General features: G+C 37.7%; 1 protein-coding gene and 1 long non-coding RNA gene across 17 annotated transcripts in view; one reads left to right on the top strand and one right to left on the bottom strand.

The window, feature by feature from the left end:
* The window catches only part of MAGI2 (membrane associated guanylate kinase, WW and PDZ domain containing 2), a 758,260-nt gene that overhangs the window by 680,075 nt on the left and 61,254 nt on the right, over window positions 1-16,931 (top strand). For 9 of the 16 annotated variants that reach the window (XM_068669891.1, XM_068669888.1, XM_068669895.1 and 6 more), the window contains 5 exons: window positions 5,892-5,983; window positions 11,174-11,366; window positions 11,529-11,606; window positions 12,388-12,474; window positions 14,477-14,725. In XM_068669891.1, the coding sequence (XP_068525992.1) occupies window positions 5,892-5,983; window positions 11,174-11,366; window positions 11,529-11,606; window positions 12,388-12,474; window positions 14,477-14,725 (699 nt within the window). Of the gene's footprint in view, window positions 1-450; window positions 493-5,891; window positions 5,984-11,173; window positions 11,367-11,528; window positions 11,607-12,387; window positions 12,475-14,476; window positions 14,726-16,931 lie in introns of all 16 variants that reach the window. The other 7 variants (XM_068669894.1, XM_068669892.1, XM_068669899.1 and 4 more) reach the window with 4 other exon arrangements.
* LOC137849845 (uncharacterized) lies at window positions 114-5,985 on the bottom strand. Its single transcript, XR_011092100.1, has 2 exons — window positions 5,889-5,985; window positions 114-489 (listed from the first exon to the last, which is right to left on the bottom strand). It is a non-coding gene; the product is annotated as an uncharacterized lncRNA (long non-coding RNA).

The following is a 16,931-nucleotide window of genomic DNA, read 5'->3' as shown; positions in this document are numbered from 1 at the left end:
GCTATAGATTTGTTCCTGACACCTCTAATACCAGTAAAGTATCTGTATATGTTTGCAGTTTAATTAAATAAAAGCAGTGGTCAAGTCATCTAAACACAGTCATTAAACATTAAGCTGTGCTTGAATAAGCACAAATATTGTCACTATTGTCCATAATTTAGAATGAATTAATAATTTTTCTTCATCATAAGCAATGTTCTGTTAAAGGAACGTTACCATCTTTTTATCCCTTTCACTCTGCATAGAAATGGACGGGGAGGTCTACATCTAGCAGGAATATGTACATACACTGCTTAGGAAGTCAGGAAGGGGGGGAAGAGAAAAAAATATGTGCAACAGGAAGTGGAAATTACCCTTTGGTAATTCAAAACACAGCAGAGAAAGTGATGCTGCATCTTTAAATAAATTGAGAAATTTATTTCAACTTTGATTCCCCATTTTCCTATTCAGAACAAGTGCTGCCCAGGACTGGTTTTCGAGTGGATTCCTCTGGCAAGTATTCTTCAGCCTTCATTGTCCTGTAAACTAGTTGTCCTTCATTTTCTGTTTTAGTAATTCTTCTTTCTTTAATCACTTCTCTAGAATACGGGCAGTCATGGCTGCCAAGTCACCATTTTATTTTTGTATGAGCTTTGCAGGGTTATAGAATGTTAACTCTAAATCTTTTTTTTCTTTTTTCTTTTTTTTCTCTCTCTCTCTTTTTTTTTTTTTTTTACAATAGGTTTATATTTCGAGCAAGGAAAAGTATTTTTCTTTTTCTTCCGCCAGTCTTTGTGTATGTTTTACAATGTTTTACATCTGCTTTCATATGTCAGTGTACACTTTATAACATAAGAATATTTCTCCATAGTTCATGCTGAAGACTTAGCTAAGCATTATTTTGCACACACAAAAAAAAAAAAAAAAAAATCCATCTTCATTTGCAAAAGAACAGAACTGATGCATTATGCAGACCCAGCCATTCCTTGCTCCCATACATATATCTTGTTCTGAAATAAAAACTAAAAGCAAATGCTTTCAAAAATAAAAGCTTTTAGTGGTATATGAATCAACATCTGTCCTGTAAAGTGGCAATGAATCTGTTTAAAAAATAGTAATACGTCATTTCCTGATCTGATCTTAAGTGAACAGTTAAAACAAGGCATCCCATACAAAGGTTGCTTTGACATTAAAATCATTAAAATCCCATTAAAATCTTTTCTAGTCTTACACAGCTTGAACAAGGCTCCTAAATTAAATATGATTTTATGCTGTTTTTTTAAACCCTTCAGAGTTTATAGGATGAGTAGGTTAGAATAATGTTTTATTTTTTACTTGGATGATCTTTATAGTGGAGTCTTTATTTACTAGCTTTTCCTCTTTATAAATAAGATGAAATGTATGACATTTAAAATGAAAGTCGAGTACACCCAGAAAGACTGTAAGATTATTACAGTAAAGCTCTTCATGTTTCTTTTAATTGCAATATGGATGAGATTTAATAAAAAATAAAAATAAATAAATAAATAGTCATTCTCAACACTAAAAGCATCACTCCAAATACCAGCTTTATAGCTATAAAAATCACTTGGAACTTGTGTGACTTGACTCACACAGAAAATGAATTAATCATCTTCAAGAATATATTTTCTCTACATACCTTTAAGAAACAATTGCATGTACATGGTGTAACTCACCTTGGAATTCAGATGAATACAGTATAGAAATGTAGCTGAGTGTTCATAATCACATCTGCACCTTTGAGAACTCGCTATTGTTCAGTAGCAATCTATTCTAGTGCCTTTACATTTTAAGCAAATTCCCTGTCTTCCAGGAACCAAAAAGCAGAATTTCCCAATGCTCTTTAACATCCTGACTGTGCAGCAATGATCATATCACAGCTTGCCCAATGTCACTCTTGAATTCACAGGGAGCCAGCTGGTTTTATAACCTAGCAAACTGATTTGGTTTTGTCTTTTATAGACTAAATGGCTCTAAGAAAATTTTCTTTTGCACACACACACACAAAGTAAACAAAATGCTATAACTATAAAAAAAGCAATGAAGTTACTAACAAGGAAACAAAAAGTTCTTTTTCCAATATACACATGCAGAAAAGTAAGGGATAACAGGGAGTATTGTCATTCTTGCACGATACCTGTATTATGAAATCAGAAATACTGACTTTAAGTTGAAACTCTGTTTTCAGTGAAACTGATAGGAGATGGGACATTCAGGTGAATTACATTGACTAGAATTGACTAGCTGTGTAAAAGGCTATACTAATACTAATACTTGGTTTGACTCCTGTGCCTGCAGACCTGCTCATTGCTTCTTACTTGGCATGATCCACAAGGTTCCAATCTAGCTTACCAAGGGGAAAAAAAAAAAAAAGGCCTATTTTCCATAATGAATTCATATTAACCAACAGTTTGTTGTATATTACAAGGCACAGGAGTGTCATTTTACTGTAAGTATAGGTAATTTTCTTTGTGAGTATGATCAATTGAAAATCTGCTCCAGCAAGAACAGATAAAATTTAGTTTATCTAACAATCCTTTGCGATGAGAAAAAGAACCAGAATCATAGAAAAGTAAGCACTGAAGAAATATCAGATGAAATGCAATCACTTACCTAGGTAAGAGTACTTGATCAATGTACACTTAGGAATATTGAAACTGCTGGCACATTATAGTAGGGATTTTTAGTAAATCTAACAAGCATGGGCTCCTGTAATAAGAATGTGTAGTAGCAACTGACTTACCTAGCTTTAGAAAAAATGAAAAAGGGGATCTCATCATCAAGTCTTTAGAGTATATTTTCAATTAAACAATACCTATCTACCAGTATGGAGATAAATTGAGACCTAATGAAAAGGATTTGGCAAAAGGCTGGTTGTGTCAGAATAAGCTGGTAAATGATTTTTTGCCCAAACAAGTGATGCGTGTTTAATAAATTTAGAATTCAACAAATGTTTATTTTACTATATGTCAGTTATAATTGATGTACTCCACATTAGCTTGGAGAAGACGGTACTTAAGACGTAGAATATAAAAAGGAATAGCTAGAAAGCCATTGTTCTAGTAATTATACTAGAAGAATATTTTATAGATTGGAGGAATAATATTAGTGGTGAGCCTTGAAATAAGTCTTCTGTGTTTCATTAATGACCTAAGCACAAAAACGAAGGGTGGGAATCAGGTCCCCACTCAGACACATAACCTCAGGTATCTATTGTGTAGCTGTCTCCAGACCAGTGGAGAGCTGGTCAGTGCAGCCAGGAGAGTCATGTTGTCACACCAAGCATGAGAGCTCAAACAACCAGCAGTAGCAGTGGAGGAAATGTTCTTGAGTACATTAGTCAGTTTATGGAGATAAAAATATATTACAGTGAAAAAGCTAGTAAAATCCATCAGTAAAAATACTGGATGAGGCAGGTGACCTAGCAACAAAAGCCATAAACTGGCATAGGTGTGCAGTGTCTTCTTTGCTTATGTCCTTCCTGGTAAGGTCTGTGTGTTGTTTGCTTCAGAAGTCTTCATAACAGGGAATCTAGCTGGACTAGATGGCCCAGGGATCCTTCCTAGTCCCATGTTTCAATTGCATGGTGGTACAGAAAACATAATTTTTAAAGGCAGCTATCAATGGACTGGGAACTGTTGGCAGAGAAGGTGTTCTATAGACTTTCCACCTTTTTGGGAGCAACGGCTCTTCTGAGAAAGGGTGATGGCCATAGTCAATCACAAACTGTGTTAGAGCTCATAGAAAAGAAATGTATGCCCACATGCCTCTTTAGGGTCAGCCTAGCACTTAGTCCATTCTAAACAGGTAGAAAAACAGCATCATTTTAAAAACTTTATACCTCTTATTTTGGAATCTGGTGCTAGCATTGGTTTGGATCAGCTTTGTAAATGTATGTGTTTGAGTGGATTCTTCGTTTCAGCGTGGTAAAGTGTGTATTCTTCACAATCAGACATTCTTATACTTTCTTAATGTTTCTTAATATATTCTCAACTGCATATCCATTCAGGTGTGGGGGAAAAAAAAAAAAAAAAAAAGTACTGCTTGATTTGTGTTAAACCACTGGAAACAGTGTCTTTGACTGTTAGATTTAGCCATAAAAGTTGTTCCTACCGTGTCTATCTGCAAGATCTTCTCCCTAGTACTAAGCCGCAGCCTTGTAACACTTCAGCACAGCAAATCAAGTAAGGGCAGAGTATTACTTTAATCCTAAAATTCCTTTGCCTCTCATGACTTTTAAACAAAATTTGCATTAGTTTAACATACTGTACTTGTACAAACTTCATGTGTTCTTTTATTCACTGTTTAGACACATCAAATGAATTGGAAAAAAAAAAAAAAAGAATACTAAGCTGTTAGAATCTTTTTGGTATTCTCTTCTAAGTATGTGAAAAGCAAGTTTGTAGGGAAAGGTAATGCTTTCATTTTACCAACCAAAACATTTGGGACAGATTGTCTCACTCATACCAATATACCTTGCCGCAACAATGCACCATGCTGCTGTCTAGAGAGGATTTTTATGGCATGATCATAGTATAGAGCCACTGCATGTAGTTCTGCATCTCTGCTTTTGCATGACCTGACAAGACTAAAACAGTTCTATTTCCAGACTGGATCTGGGTCCTGCCCAACTCAGCAGTTTGTGAGGTGTTCACTGATGCTGTCGGGGGATCTATAAATGAGAGTGGCCAAAGCATGGTATTTCAACCATCTGTAGTCTCTCCCCTCCTGAGGAAACAAGACATGACTGGAGACTTTAGAAACAGTTTACAGAAATACACCTCCCATCCCTTTTTGTCTTTTGGGGTTGGCAACAATGTCTAAATGTGCACTTAAATGTGTGACAACTTACAGACTGGAGTGCAATTTGTACAAAAGACCACTCTTGTTCATAACTGTCCTACTTTAGCTGATGAGCCCAAAGTATTTCAAACAAAGCAATACTCAAAACAATTTCCCACTACTTTAACTGCTTACTATTCCATTTTATACTATTCAAAATTTTACTTTAAATTTCTCTTTTGCTCTTTGAGTGCATCAAAACCCAAAACAAGGAGCTCTTTCAAATGAAGCTAAAGATTCTTTTATAAGAAACAAAGGTTTAAAAAATTCTACTTTCCTGAACTCAGATGTTCCAGGACAGAATATATGTTTATAGGCACATTATGCAGTCATATGGAAGCACAATTTTAATGATTCATAAAGCTGCTGAGACCTTAATTGAGTAGCGTTAAGGAGTTCAAGTTAATGATGTTAGCTTTCAGTTTAAACCTTAAGACTCAGAGGCTTATAATGATAGCTTTTGTGAAAACTCTTTATTGAGGGTATTACCTGAAAGTGGAATACTTAAAAGCTACATTACATAAAAAAGACATACTGTTTTATATGTGCGTGGAACTAAAATGGCCTGTAATGATTATTCATCTTTTGTAAGTTGGACTGATACTTTTTCTATGTATCTTTATCTCCCATTTCAGTTTATTTTCTTTAGGTTTTAACAAACTGCAAGGAAAACACAGATTAAATGCCAGAGGTGGCTGAACAGAAAAATATTATGCAGTCAGTCTTAGGAAGAAGGCACCTCTATAACCTCTATTTTGGAAAGACTTTTGCAGTACTGTTCGCCTGTGAATGTGTAGTAGCTTGGGTTTAGTTTGTTTTACTGAACATAATCATCTTCCAAGACACCTGCATTTTCAAGTGTCTCCTCCTTGTCTGTGTAAAACACATTGTGTCCCATTTGTTTCCACCAGCTCTAACCAGGCTGCCATTAGTCATGTGCAATGAACACAAGGAGGGGGGGGGGACAGGGGGGTGGAGAGGGGAAGATGGTGCAAATTCTCGAGGCAAAACCAAAATGCTTTGCTCAGTGAGATTTCCCTTTACACCAGGTCCCGATTACAAGGAGTTGGATGTTCACCTTCGGAGAATGGAGTCTGGTTTTGGCTTCAGGATCCTTGGAGGAGATGAGCCTGGACAGCCTGTGAGTAATTTTTTCATGATTTGTTAGAACTCTAAAATCTGTGTAAAGGTCAGAAAAATATTACTGTATAGCTGAACCCAAATGAACACCATGTTAAGGTTATAAGTAAAATGGCTTTTTTGTTCATCCATACAAAGACAGAGTTCTCAGGCTGTTGACATCTGAAAGATGTACAGTCAATGAAGCTAGAATCACAGGAATTAAGTTTGATATGGTGTATCACTCAACCCGTTACAGCGGTGTGGCCCAGCATCTTTTCATCCTGACTTTCCAATGCTGTTTTAACTTTAAGCAGTAGATTTTAAAAATCAAATTACATAAGGCTATGCATAAGGATGTACAGTGTAGGCAGTCTATGTATATGCATACATTTCAAAGATACTATTGATGATGCAGTTTATTTCAAGAAATGTAGGAGGCTCCACCAGGGAGCAGTAAGGCATGTTCCAAGGTTAGATGACATCATGTGGTGCATCCAACATAACAATGGTAGCTGTATACCTACCAGGAAGGAGACATCCTAGTGCTAAAATATCAGACTGTAAAACCATCAAAGATTCATTACAGGCAAAAATATAAAATAAAATAAAATAAAATAAAATAAAATAAAATAAAATAAAATAAAATAAAATAAAATAAAATAAAATAAAATAAAATAAAATAAAATAAAATAAAATAAAATAAAGTAATAAAAATACATACAATTTTTAAAAGAAATGTGTGTTTTGGCAAAATAGTGAAATATATGTATATAAATACAAAAATTATGGGAGGGAAGGGAGAATTAATACTCCTTCAGAATAAGTTTGATGATGTTACTGTGGTTTTTTAGGGAGAACTAATGCCAAATTGATACTGATAACATTTTATTCCCAAAAACTTATATGTTCTGAGTCCTGTGTTGCTTCAGTGAACTACTTCCAAGGAAATATATAAGTAGTTGATAGATGTATATATTCTGTGTTCAGATTCATACAGAATAACACAGTTGTCATTCAAGCATTAACATTAACCAACACATGGTTCTGAGAAACAAAGAAGTTTCTCTATGTTAAAATTGTCAACATCTGTCAAAGTACCGATAAATATTAATAGCTTGCTGATGCCTCCTGTAATAATTAACAAACACACTGTATTCTAAAAAAAAGATATTTCACAAGTGCACGTTAAAACACAGAGACCTTATGTTAGACTAAATATTTTGGAATGGATTTGCAAAGCTAAATAAGGTGCAGCTGCACAGAAGGACTTCAGTATCAAAGCACTTTCATCATCTACACCTGCAGCATGCCTGAAGTCCCTCTGGCATCTTGCTTCTGGCATGGATCTTGTCCCACTGATCCCACTGAGCTGCCATCCTCACACTCTCCAACAAAGCATTTTTCCTTTCTTTTCTGGATGACCCAGTCAATATGCATTCCTAAAGATTGTCTACTCGATGAAACCAAAAAGGAAATCTATTAAGAGTTAGAGGAAACAGTCCATTTTATCCTGCAAATAGCTGACACCAATGGAAGATGTGGAAATCTCTACCTGTTTTAGACTGTAGCATCTAGTGGAACTTCCCACCTCCCAGGAAAGTGCCCATGGCTACCAAGATGCTCAGTAGTCTGTGAAAGAGTCTCTCTTGGTCTCTTCTTCAGTGCTTTTTTCATTACAAATGGATAATTAGGTAGCAACTGGGAGTGAGGGTTTGATTGGCTCTGCAGTTTGGAGGTTTATAACATTCTCAAGGGGAAAAGTGCAGCTCAAATGCCTCATCTAGAAGATGATTATTTATATAGAATGGAATTATTTCAGCCTAAAAGAGGGAGAGAAAACTGGTTTAGAATATCTAATACTCTGATGGTTAGGAATATTTGCTTGAGATGCAAGAGACCTGTATCTATTTCTCTGCTCAAAAACACAGTAAAGTGGGAATTTGGAAATTAGTTCTTTGCCTCCCAGTCATATGCATTATGCACTGAACTTTTACAGAGGAAGCAACTCTTTCTAGTGTTGTTTTTTTTTCAGCAAAGGACTCACCTGGCTTTACTGTCTAAAGTCCAAAAAAGAATCATAGCTGGATACCATATGGAGAGATAAGCACCTTGCTGTTTTTGAAGAGCAGGACTGAAATGCTGCCTTCTGTGAACCACCTCCTAAAATGCTTCACTGTCCTACTGAACAATTGCTCTCGGCCTGCACTTAGCCTCAAGGTCACTGCCCCTATTTCAGGTCTTGTGAATACAAAAGTACTTTTCCCCCAGACATATCAGTCTAACAGGATTTAGGTCTCCCCAAAGACCATGTCTCAAAGCCCCCAGGAATGAAGGAGAACCTAGCATAAGGCTGAGGAGCCTACAAAGCAAAAAGGTGCCTTGGCATTAGATAGTGCAGTGCTGACCTTCTCAACTCTCACTCCCTCTTTGTTGCCCACCTATTTGATCCTCTGCTCACTTTCATTCCTAGTAAAGAAGACAGACATACTCTACTTTTAAAAATAAATAAATATATATATATATAAAAAAAAAAAAAAAAAAAAACTATTTTGTATTCAAAATACAAGAGCTTTTACCTCTGTTTTCTCTCCTCTACTGCTTCCCAGCTCCCCCATGGACAGCCCACCCACAGACTCTTATTCCTTTCACCTCCAGAAAAGGAGAGGCAGTTTCTGCCTGTCCTCCAAATCCCTGCATTTCCTATGAAACAAGAACTGAGACACTTTGAAATTTTTGTTTCAGCTCTCCTGCTGTGCAGTCAGGTAACACAGAACAAAAAGAAGCTTTTGCTGGCTTTTGTCTTTGTGGTTTGGTTCCTAAAAAGGAGTATAGATTATTCAGTGTAAGGCAATAAGTTTCTCAAAGAAGCAGAATCCACATAAAGTTTTTCAAATCAATTATACTGACACTATAAGGGGCTGTAACATATTTTCCTTCTAGTTATATCAGCTACCTGGACCTTACAAGGAGAAAGTGATGTTGGAGTAATCTATTTTTCCATATTTCTAGGCATAAAGTTGCTTTTCCAAAGGAGCGACTTGTGTTTATCAAGGTATTTCAAATTGCTGTCCCAAAATGTGGAAGTATTATCTAGATTCTTTTTATGCTCAATGCCAAGAAGCAGACATTTTTAAGACATAATAGAAATCCATAGAACAAAGAGTTAGAATAATGCAGACCATACATTAGGAGCTCCTGTTTTTAGCAATGATCAAAGAAAGAGTTCAGATGATTAGCTTGGATTTAGACATTGCAGACATTTAAAACTAGGTGAGATGAATTACACCTCTTACGTCTATTTCTTAAATTTTACTAAGTCCCTGTGAAGCTACTGTGTTATAATGAAACCAAAACACAAATTCAAATAATTAGCAAGAGTCACAAATAAATTAAATATCAAAACAGAGATTAACAAAGATGAGTTAATAAAATCCAGACTTTGATTTCAGATTACGCTCTGTTACTGTCTTCCTAGATTGTGCCGGTTTTGTTCAAGAGTCAATTCCATCAATGAGATGAGTATCACAATCACATTCCACTGTGGACATTGGAAAGACCATCAATAATTACTTAATTTGACAAAACTAGAAGGAGTTTTTGCACTTCGCAGTAGATACTGATGATCTACCTTGCTGCGAGCAGCCTTTGTGTTTCTTTAAAGTTTAAAGATGCACAAATTGTTCAATACTTTGGCAGCCTAGAATAAATTATAAAGAAACTGCAAATGCCCAAAGGAGGAAGTTAGCCCCTACAGTCTCACAAGCTAAAGAAGGCTACCACACATCTCTTTCCAAGACAACTCGAAAAAATCTTACTCATATGAGATGCAAAAATATAAATACTTCGTGGAGGTCTGGCTAAACTTGGCTTTGGATAGCTCTTTTACTCTCCAGTGAAGGAGCATAAATACATATTTCGTAGCTGGATTTTGTACAAAGAATTTTCCAAAGCTTTGAGGCATATTCTTTCAGTGTTTGAAGAACAGAATGGCGAATCTGAAAGAACATCTCTGGGAACTCAGTCTGGTACTGCTTAACAGGAACCCAGAAACACCAGGAAGCAGGAAAATGCTGTATCTTGCTCTCTCTTTGCTACATTTTCTAAGCAAAAGTGAGCCAAAAGGAGGAGTGAAAATGGGGAAAATTCTTCAGACTCCTTGTGGGGAGTTTCATTTAAACACTCTGCTGGGGGGCTTCCAACTCTGCAGCTGAGACCACAAAAAAACAAGACCACCTGCATGGCTACAACATCTAGCCTTTCAGTTCTTCATGAAAAGCAGTATGTGATGGCTTTTATCTTTTATTATTTAAAGCGGATTGTCACACGGCGTGTCATATCCATCATTCTGTGCTCACTCTAACACTGAATGGGAGAAAAGAAAATTTGGAACGCGCTCCATGAATGCTTTAATATTCTTTCAAAGAAAGCAGGTTTTGTTTGAATCAATCTTGACTGTTCTACCAGTTATTCCAGAGGGAAAATATATATGTCTTTTTCTAATAAATTATGTGAATTTATGTGCATAGAAATTGAAGAAAGTCATTAAAAGGTTCTGAACAGATTTTTTACTAGTTTATATATCCCATACAAATTACATTTAAATATCAATTTGGGAAAACAACATCTGTGCAGTGTAAGCTGACATTTTTGCACTTTTTTCCATTTTGCTAATCAATTACTACCTGTGCAATTATTCATTATGAGTAATAGCATTTGATATAGCACCTTTTTTCCCCACTAAAGAGTCACAAAGCAAGCTTTATGTAGAGGGGTCATTGTAGAGGGGTCCATTGACCTCAAGGGTATTACTCCAGGTGCTTACATTGTGCACCAGTGAGTAATCTATGAATAATTAATTTTAAGTCAAGAGGACCTTTACATGGAATTAATCTGTATAGGTTTTCTGCAAAATGTAAGCTAAAGTCATTGCCCCTTACAGATAAATGCCTTGATTAGAATATATCAGGTAGATAATCCTTAGATTGGGATTTTACCTCCTCACCAAAGGTAAGAGAATATCTTCAATCACACCCACAGAGCAGGAACACAGCTTTCAGATGCACACAGATCTCGTCACCTGCCCTGAGTCACAAACTAAATTTCAACAGAAAGGGAAAATCACTACAGCATTCATGGGGAAAAATGGGAGGCTACATTGTCTGTGTGTTCAGAGTATGTATGTCAGGGTTTTGTTCCTTTGCCACCCTAGATCCTCATAGGAGCAGTAATTGCGATGGGCTCAGCAGACAGAGACGGTCGTCTCCATCCTGGTGATGAACTGGTGTATGTAGATGGGATTCCAGTGGCCGGCAAAACCCACCGATATGTGATTGACCTTATGCATAACGCTGCCCGAAATGGGCAGGTGAATCTTACTGTGAGGAGAAAGGTGCTACCCACAGGTGAGTGAAGAAGACTGGGAAAAACAGAGCTCAGTGCTGTCAGCACAAACAAGTGCTGACAAATTGAATGTTGTTGTTGTTGTTGTTTGTTTGTTTGTTTTTGGTTTTGTAATTCAAAAAAAATTATCTGTAAATATGTGTCTCTTGTTTTTGTGATAAAAGTGCTACAGCCGAGTGTTGCTTCCTTCAGACGTGGGTATCACATTGGCAGCCCTGCTGTGGTGACCATGAGTGTTCTGGGTTTGTTCCATGCTGTCCTGCTCTGTGCTGTCTCCTCTTGTCTCCTTTTGGGACAAAATGTTTACATTAGGTTAAGACTGTTAAAGCTGAAATGTTTACATTAAAACTGTTAAAGCTGACTGTGAATAAGCATTTGGAGAAATTCTCAAAGACTGTTAACTGTTTAGGGCAAGGATTCATTTCACTCTTGTATGTGTTAAAAGCCCATTTCTGGTCTCACTGATGTCATTTGGAGATTCCCCCCCACACACACACTGCAAGGCCAGCTGGATGAAAAGTCTCCGTACAGCAGAAACGGCTGCTAGGAACAGGGCCAGTTCCTCCTTTCATGCAGACACGTTCAGAAAATAAACCTAAAATAATATGAAGGATCTAAAGTAAATAAAACCTTTAGACTAGCCTGGTGCAATTACTGGAAAACACAAAAACTTGGAAAAATGCATGGCAGTATCTATTGAAGTTTTAATGGGAGAAGCTGCTGCTGTTCCCTTGAAATTTTTGCATACACAAGGAAAGAGGTATTTTAATAAGCTTTTAAAGATTGGTGTGGTTAGTGCACTTTGCTGAGACACCAGAAATGAGCAAATCCCTGTTTCCAGCCTGTCCTCTCGTCAGCCTCCCCGTGCCTTAGATCCGCTGTCGCTGCCTGAGCTGCTCCCCTTTGCTCCCCTGCCAAAAAGCCACCCCAAAACCACCCCCTGTGTCTGCAGTGCCCCCTTCCCCATTGCAGCCCCCCCATTCCGCTCCTGCGGGACTGACTTTCTTCTATTACCGACTCCAGAGCCCTCCAGCCAGAAAGGGCCCCCTCCACCCGGCGCGACGCCCCCTCGCAGCTCCCCCAGCGCTAGGAAAATGGCCAATAACCAAGGTAATATGCCGAGCGCTTCGAGTTAGGGCCTTGCCCGGCTCTGCCGGCGGTAGGCACAATTAATAACTGCGAGGGGCAGCACCGAAGGGATGTCAGCCCTCACTGCTGCTTGTTACATGTTAAGTACGACGGTCTATGAGACACGCTGGTCCCCCGGCACACGAAATCGAGCAAGCTGGTAAAACACCTGGAGTTATTCTTAGTCCCTGAGAGTGCCACACTGGGGAGTATCGCGTGTAACTCATTAATGTTTAAGCATTTCTGGAGCTGAACAGGATTTTAATTTTGTGTCTTACAACACGAGCTTTGTGGGAGAATTTTAAAATGAGTGATGTGGGGCATAACTGCAAAATGCTGTACTAGCATGTCAGGCCAGATCAATTCAGCATGAATGTGAGCAGCAGAGGGAAACGAGGCTGCCCTCATGCTCCTGGCAGCTGGTGTCTATGTTTTACCCAGCCCTGGCGCGGGACCACCGCTCCACAGACACTCACCCCAGCCTGGGACCGATAGCCACCTCTAGCAAGCTCTGGAAAACAATTTGTTTAAGAAAATGTGGTATTCAGAACAATGAGGATTAAAATGCCATTTCTCCACAGGCAGAAGCAAAATGTAATTTTTCTGATGAATATCTACTGCAAAATTGACAATTGAATAGCTGTTTAAGCTTTTTTTCCTTTATCTTTCTTTTACTATACTTAACGGCATTCAGTTGCATTCATTTATGGTCAAGCCAGCTCTTGGTCATTCTGCAGGGTAAGATAATTTCCTTTCTGTTGCAGCCATACTGGCACAAACAGTATCCAGCTTTCTGAAACATGACAGCCAGAAAATGAGATCTCTCTTGTCACTGACTATGGCATTTAGTTGCAGATTTGGTTCAATAACTCGTGGAGATTTTCAATTCTAACGCAGGAGTATAATAATTGTTTGTTTTTCTTCCTCTTTATTCTCTCTAATCACTTTATTTCATAGTTGCACAAGGACTCCTAAAGGACACACCTGACTGAGAAAGCAACAGCCTAGATTTGGATGTTGTTTATTTTATTAACATATACACACTGAAGGTCTAATTTGCAAGCTCCCTTCCTAGGATGCATGCGTGCATGCGTAAACTCTTCACATGTTCAGCAGAAACACTCTCGTCATTGTGAAGAGAAAAATTGCTTACATTTATCTGAAAGTTCTGTATTTAAAATGTCAATAAATAATGATTTGTGTAAACTTAGATCTGCAAAGAATATTTTTTTTTCTTTTTTTTTCCCATCTGGAAGTGTAACTTTACTACTTTACTGTTTCCAATTGCCCAAATGCTTGTACTAAAAAAGTGTTTATTCCCACAAGATTTAAGTTGCTCCCTATTCTTGCTATTATAAAGCAGTAGTAAAGTGTGGATGGCCCCCATTGTTACTTCTGCCCTTTCCAACTCGTCACATAAGAGCATCTTCAAAACTTTTAAATGAGCACTGCTCCTGTGATGGCATCCATGGAAAAACTGTTTGTGATTACTTTTCCTTGTATAACTGCTCTGTTCCATAAATGTCTTTTGAGCATGCTAATCAATTTGTAAGAAAGACATTATGCAGCTAATGCTAATTACTCTATGTTAGCCGCCTGTTTAAATTCTTTTAATCCAAACACAAATAATTTTATATTGGATTAGATGGTCACATTTTCCTCTTGATGACAGATCAACCAGGAGACAAGGAAATAGTGCTTGCTAACATTTTTGCAATCCAGATAGTCACTGTTTCTTAGTTTCCTTTCTGTTAGACAGCTTAGCACCAAGTGTTCATGCTTGCTTTATCTGATTGCCCTTGAAAGCTTTGCATAATTGTGCAGATTCCTGTCTCTCTGCATCTATTACAGCTCCTAGCTTAATACTTTCAGTAGTCCGGGCCATAGAAAGTCAAGTGTATTTATGTTGCATTAGCAAATGTACTGTAAGTCAGAGATCCACTGAGCAAGCCAGTCTGTAATACTGGTATGATTTATATTTTAGGAGAACCGTGCCCAGAGAATGGCAGAAGCCCAGGCTCGGTGTCCACGCACCACAGTTCTCCAAGAAGTGACTACACAACTTATGCCAACAGCAATCACGCTGTCTCTAGCAGCAATGCTACACCCCCCGAGGGCTTTACTTCTCACAGCTTGCAAACCAGCGATGTCGTGATCCACCGCAAGGAGAATGAAGGTTTCGGCTTTGTTATCATCAGCTCCCTGAACAGGCCTGAGTCTGGGTCCACAATAAGTAAGTAAATCATGGTTTTCAGCTTTTATTTTTCCACATTTGCCTCAAGTAAAAAATAAAAAGAAATAAAAGGTAATTAAAACCTGACAACTGCTAATTAATCGCTGCACTGATTAAAGCTGAAGGGGCTCTCAAGGTTGTTTCCAGGGGCACTGTTTGTCTGCTGTGTGTTGGACAAACCCAAAGGTTATCCAGCCTCTAAGGCACTCTTTCACCCATGCACAACAGAATTCACCTACAAAGTAGGTTTTCCCTGCTCCTGTATACCAAAGAGATACTAAGAAGCAATGACCAGAGATATGTGAACAAATCATTCACTCGCATGCAGTTGAAGTTCAAGAAATTGAAATAAAAGCTGAGATCACAGCAAACCCCACAACTATACCTGTCCAGTTAGGGCACCACAGAATCAACTGGAAAGCAAGGAAGCTGGTCAGACAGAGGTGCAGGAAGGTTGATTTCTTTAACTGGCTGGATGGCATATAGTATTGAAGTTACCACTGAGTACAAGGCATGATAAGTACCGTGGTAGAATCAGATATTGAGGATTATAGCTCACTTTCATATTTGCTGGGGCTCTACTTTGCTTTGATATCTGCATGTAGTGCCATTTGAGATGTCCAGGTACATCCAGGGAGAGGGCAGGAAGATGTGACAGAGGACCTGCAATCCTACCTAGTGCCACCTGCAGGTACAGGGGCACCATTGTGTGTTTTAAATGGCATTGGAAAACCTATTACTTAATCGAGTGGAGCCCCGTGCAAGTGGGATGCATAAAAAGCTTTGAAAAGATAAAAATCTCCTACTAAATCAATCTGAAACTGTGAGTACTAGCCAGTTCTGAAAAATCAAGACAGGCAAGAACATTTGTCATTTTGCATATTACAGCCTAATGCAGTCTTTTCTTGCATTTAAAATGTTTTGAAGAAACTGTTCTTTAGCCCAAAACTGTTTATTGAGGGAAAAAAAAAATAAAAAAAAAAAATCTACTTTCAGGGCCACACTTCACTCCTCTGCATTCATAAGAGAAAAGCAAAGGGAGCACTGGAAAGCCATACCTCACAATCGCAAATTATCTCAGAAAAATTTTCAATACTTCATGACCATGCAGATATTTAGAGTTCTTTTCACATTACCTCAGCTGAATTTCAAAATTCTATGATTGTTAGAATTAATATTGTAATAAAGCCATGGATAATTAGACACCTGGGACTCTAAGTTTTCACTTTCTTGAATATAATAGCCAATTGGAAGTTCTCTGCAAAATATCAGATGGAAAAAATAAATCATAGAAAACACTGAGATACAAACATTAATCAGTTAAGCTAGCTATAAATTTTTTGAGAAAATTATTTCACAGGATTTGAGGCTGGGGAAGATGGAGAGGGAAAGAGCAGAGGAAGAGAATATGCCCAAACAACAAAAAGTTCTGTGACCAGAGTGCTCTGCAGGATATAACAGACCCAAGTTCAAGATCCTGCTTTCCTCCTGCCCACCAACATATTCTTTTCTTTCCCACTACTGCATAGGTAGTCATTGTTGAACCTTAGCTGAGTAACTGAAAATGGCAGTCTGCTGTGGAAGTGACAAGAAAATTTATTCAAATAATAACTGCACTGAATTTCAGTGATCCCAAGAACTACCCAGATCCTAAGTTTAAAACAACAGCAATGAACTAAAAAAGGACATTTGTTGTAGACACTGACAGAATAGAGAAGAAAATACCATTTTTGTGTGAATTCTGTTCCAAAAATGTAAGAGAAAAAATAAGCTGAAAATTACATAATCTGTCAGCAGGAATAAAAATAGGTTAAAAATCATCAGCCTTTTCAATGTTAAGGGAGGTTCATTTTTCTTCCCTAATATTTATTTGGGCTAAGTAATTTAGGATGTAATAAAAAAAGCATAGTCAGTAGATTGAGGGGAAATGGTTTTCCCCCTTTACACAACACTCATTAGATTCCATCTAGATCATGGCATCCAAGTTTCAAGCCCTTTGGTACTAGATAACATAAATGAGTAATTTCAGCAGCAGTTACTGAGACTTCCTGAGGTCCTTCCAGCTGGAATTAATGTAAAATCCTTTGATTAAAATGCACAGTCAGATGTAGAAAGCATATTAACAGCAGGTAAGTATCAACTGGGCATAGGATGTATAATATCAAAAATATATCTTACATCAATACCACAATATGGATCTGCATGG

The sequence above is a fragment of the Anas acuta genome, chromosome 1 (genome assembly GCF_963932015.1).
Source record: "Anas acuta chromosome 1, bAnaAcu1.1, whole genome shotgun sequence".
NCBI lineage: Eukaryota > Metazoa > Chordata > Aves > Anseriformes > Anatidae > Anas > Anas acuta.
The sequence above is the reverse complement of the archived record's forward strand: the minus strand, read 5'-3'. Positions and strand labels throughout refer to the sequence as shown.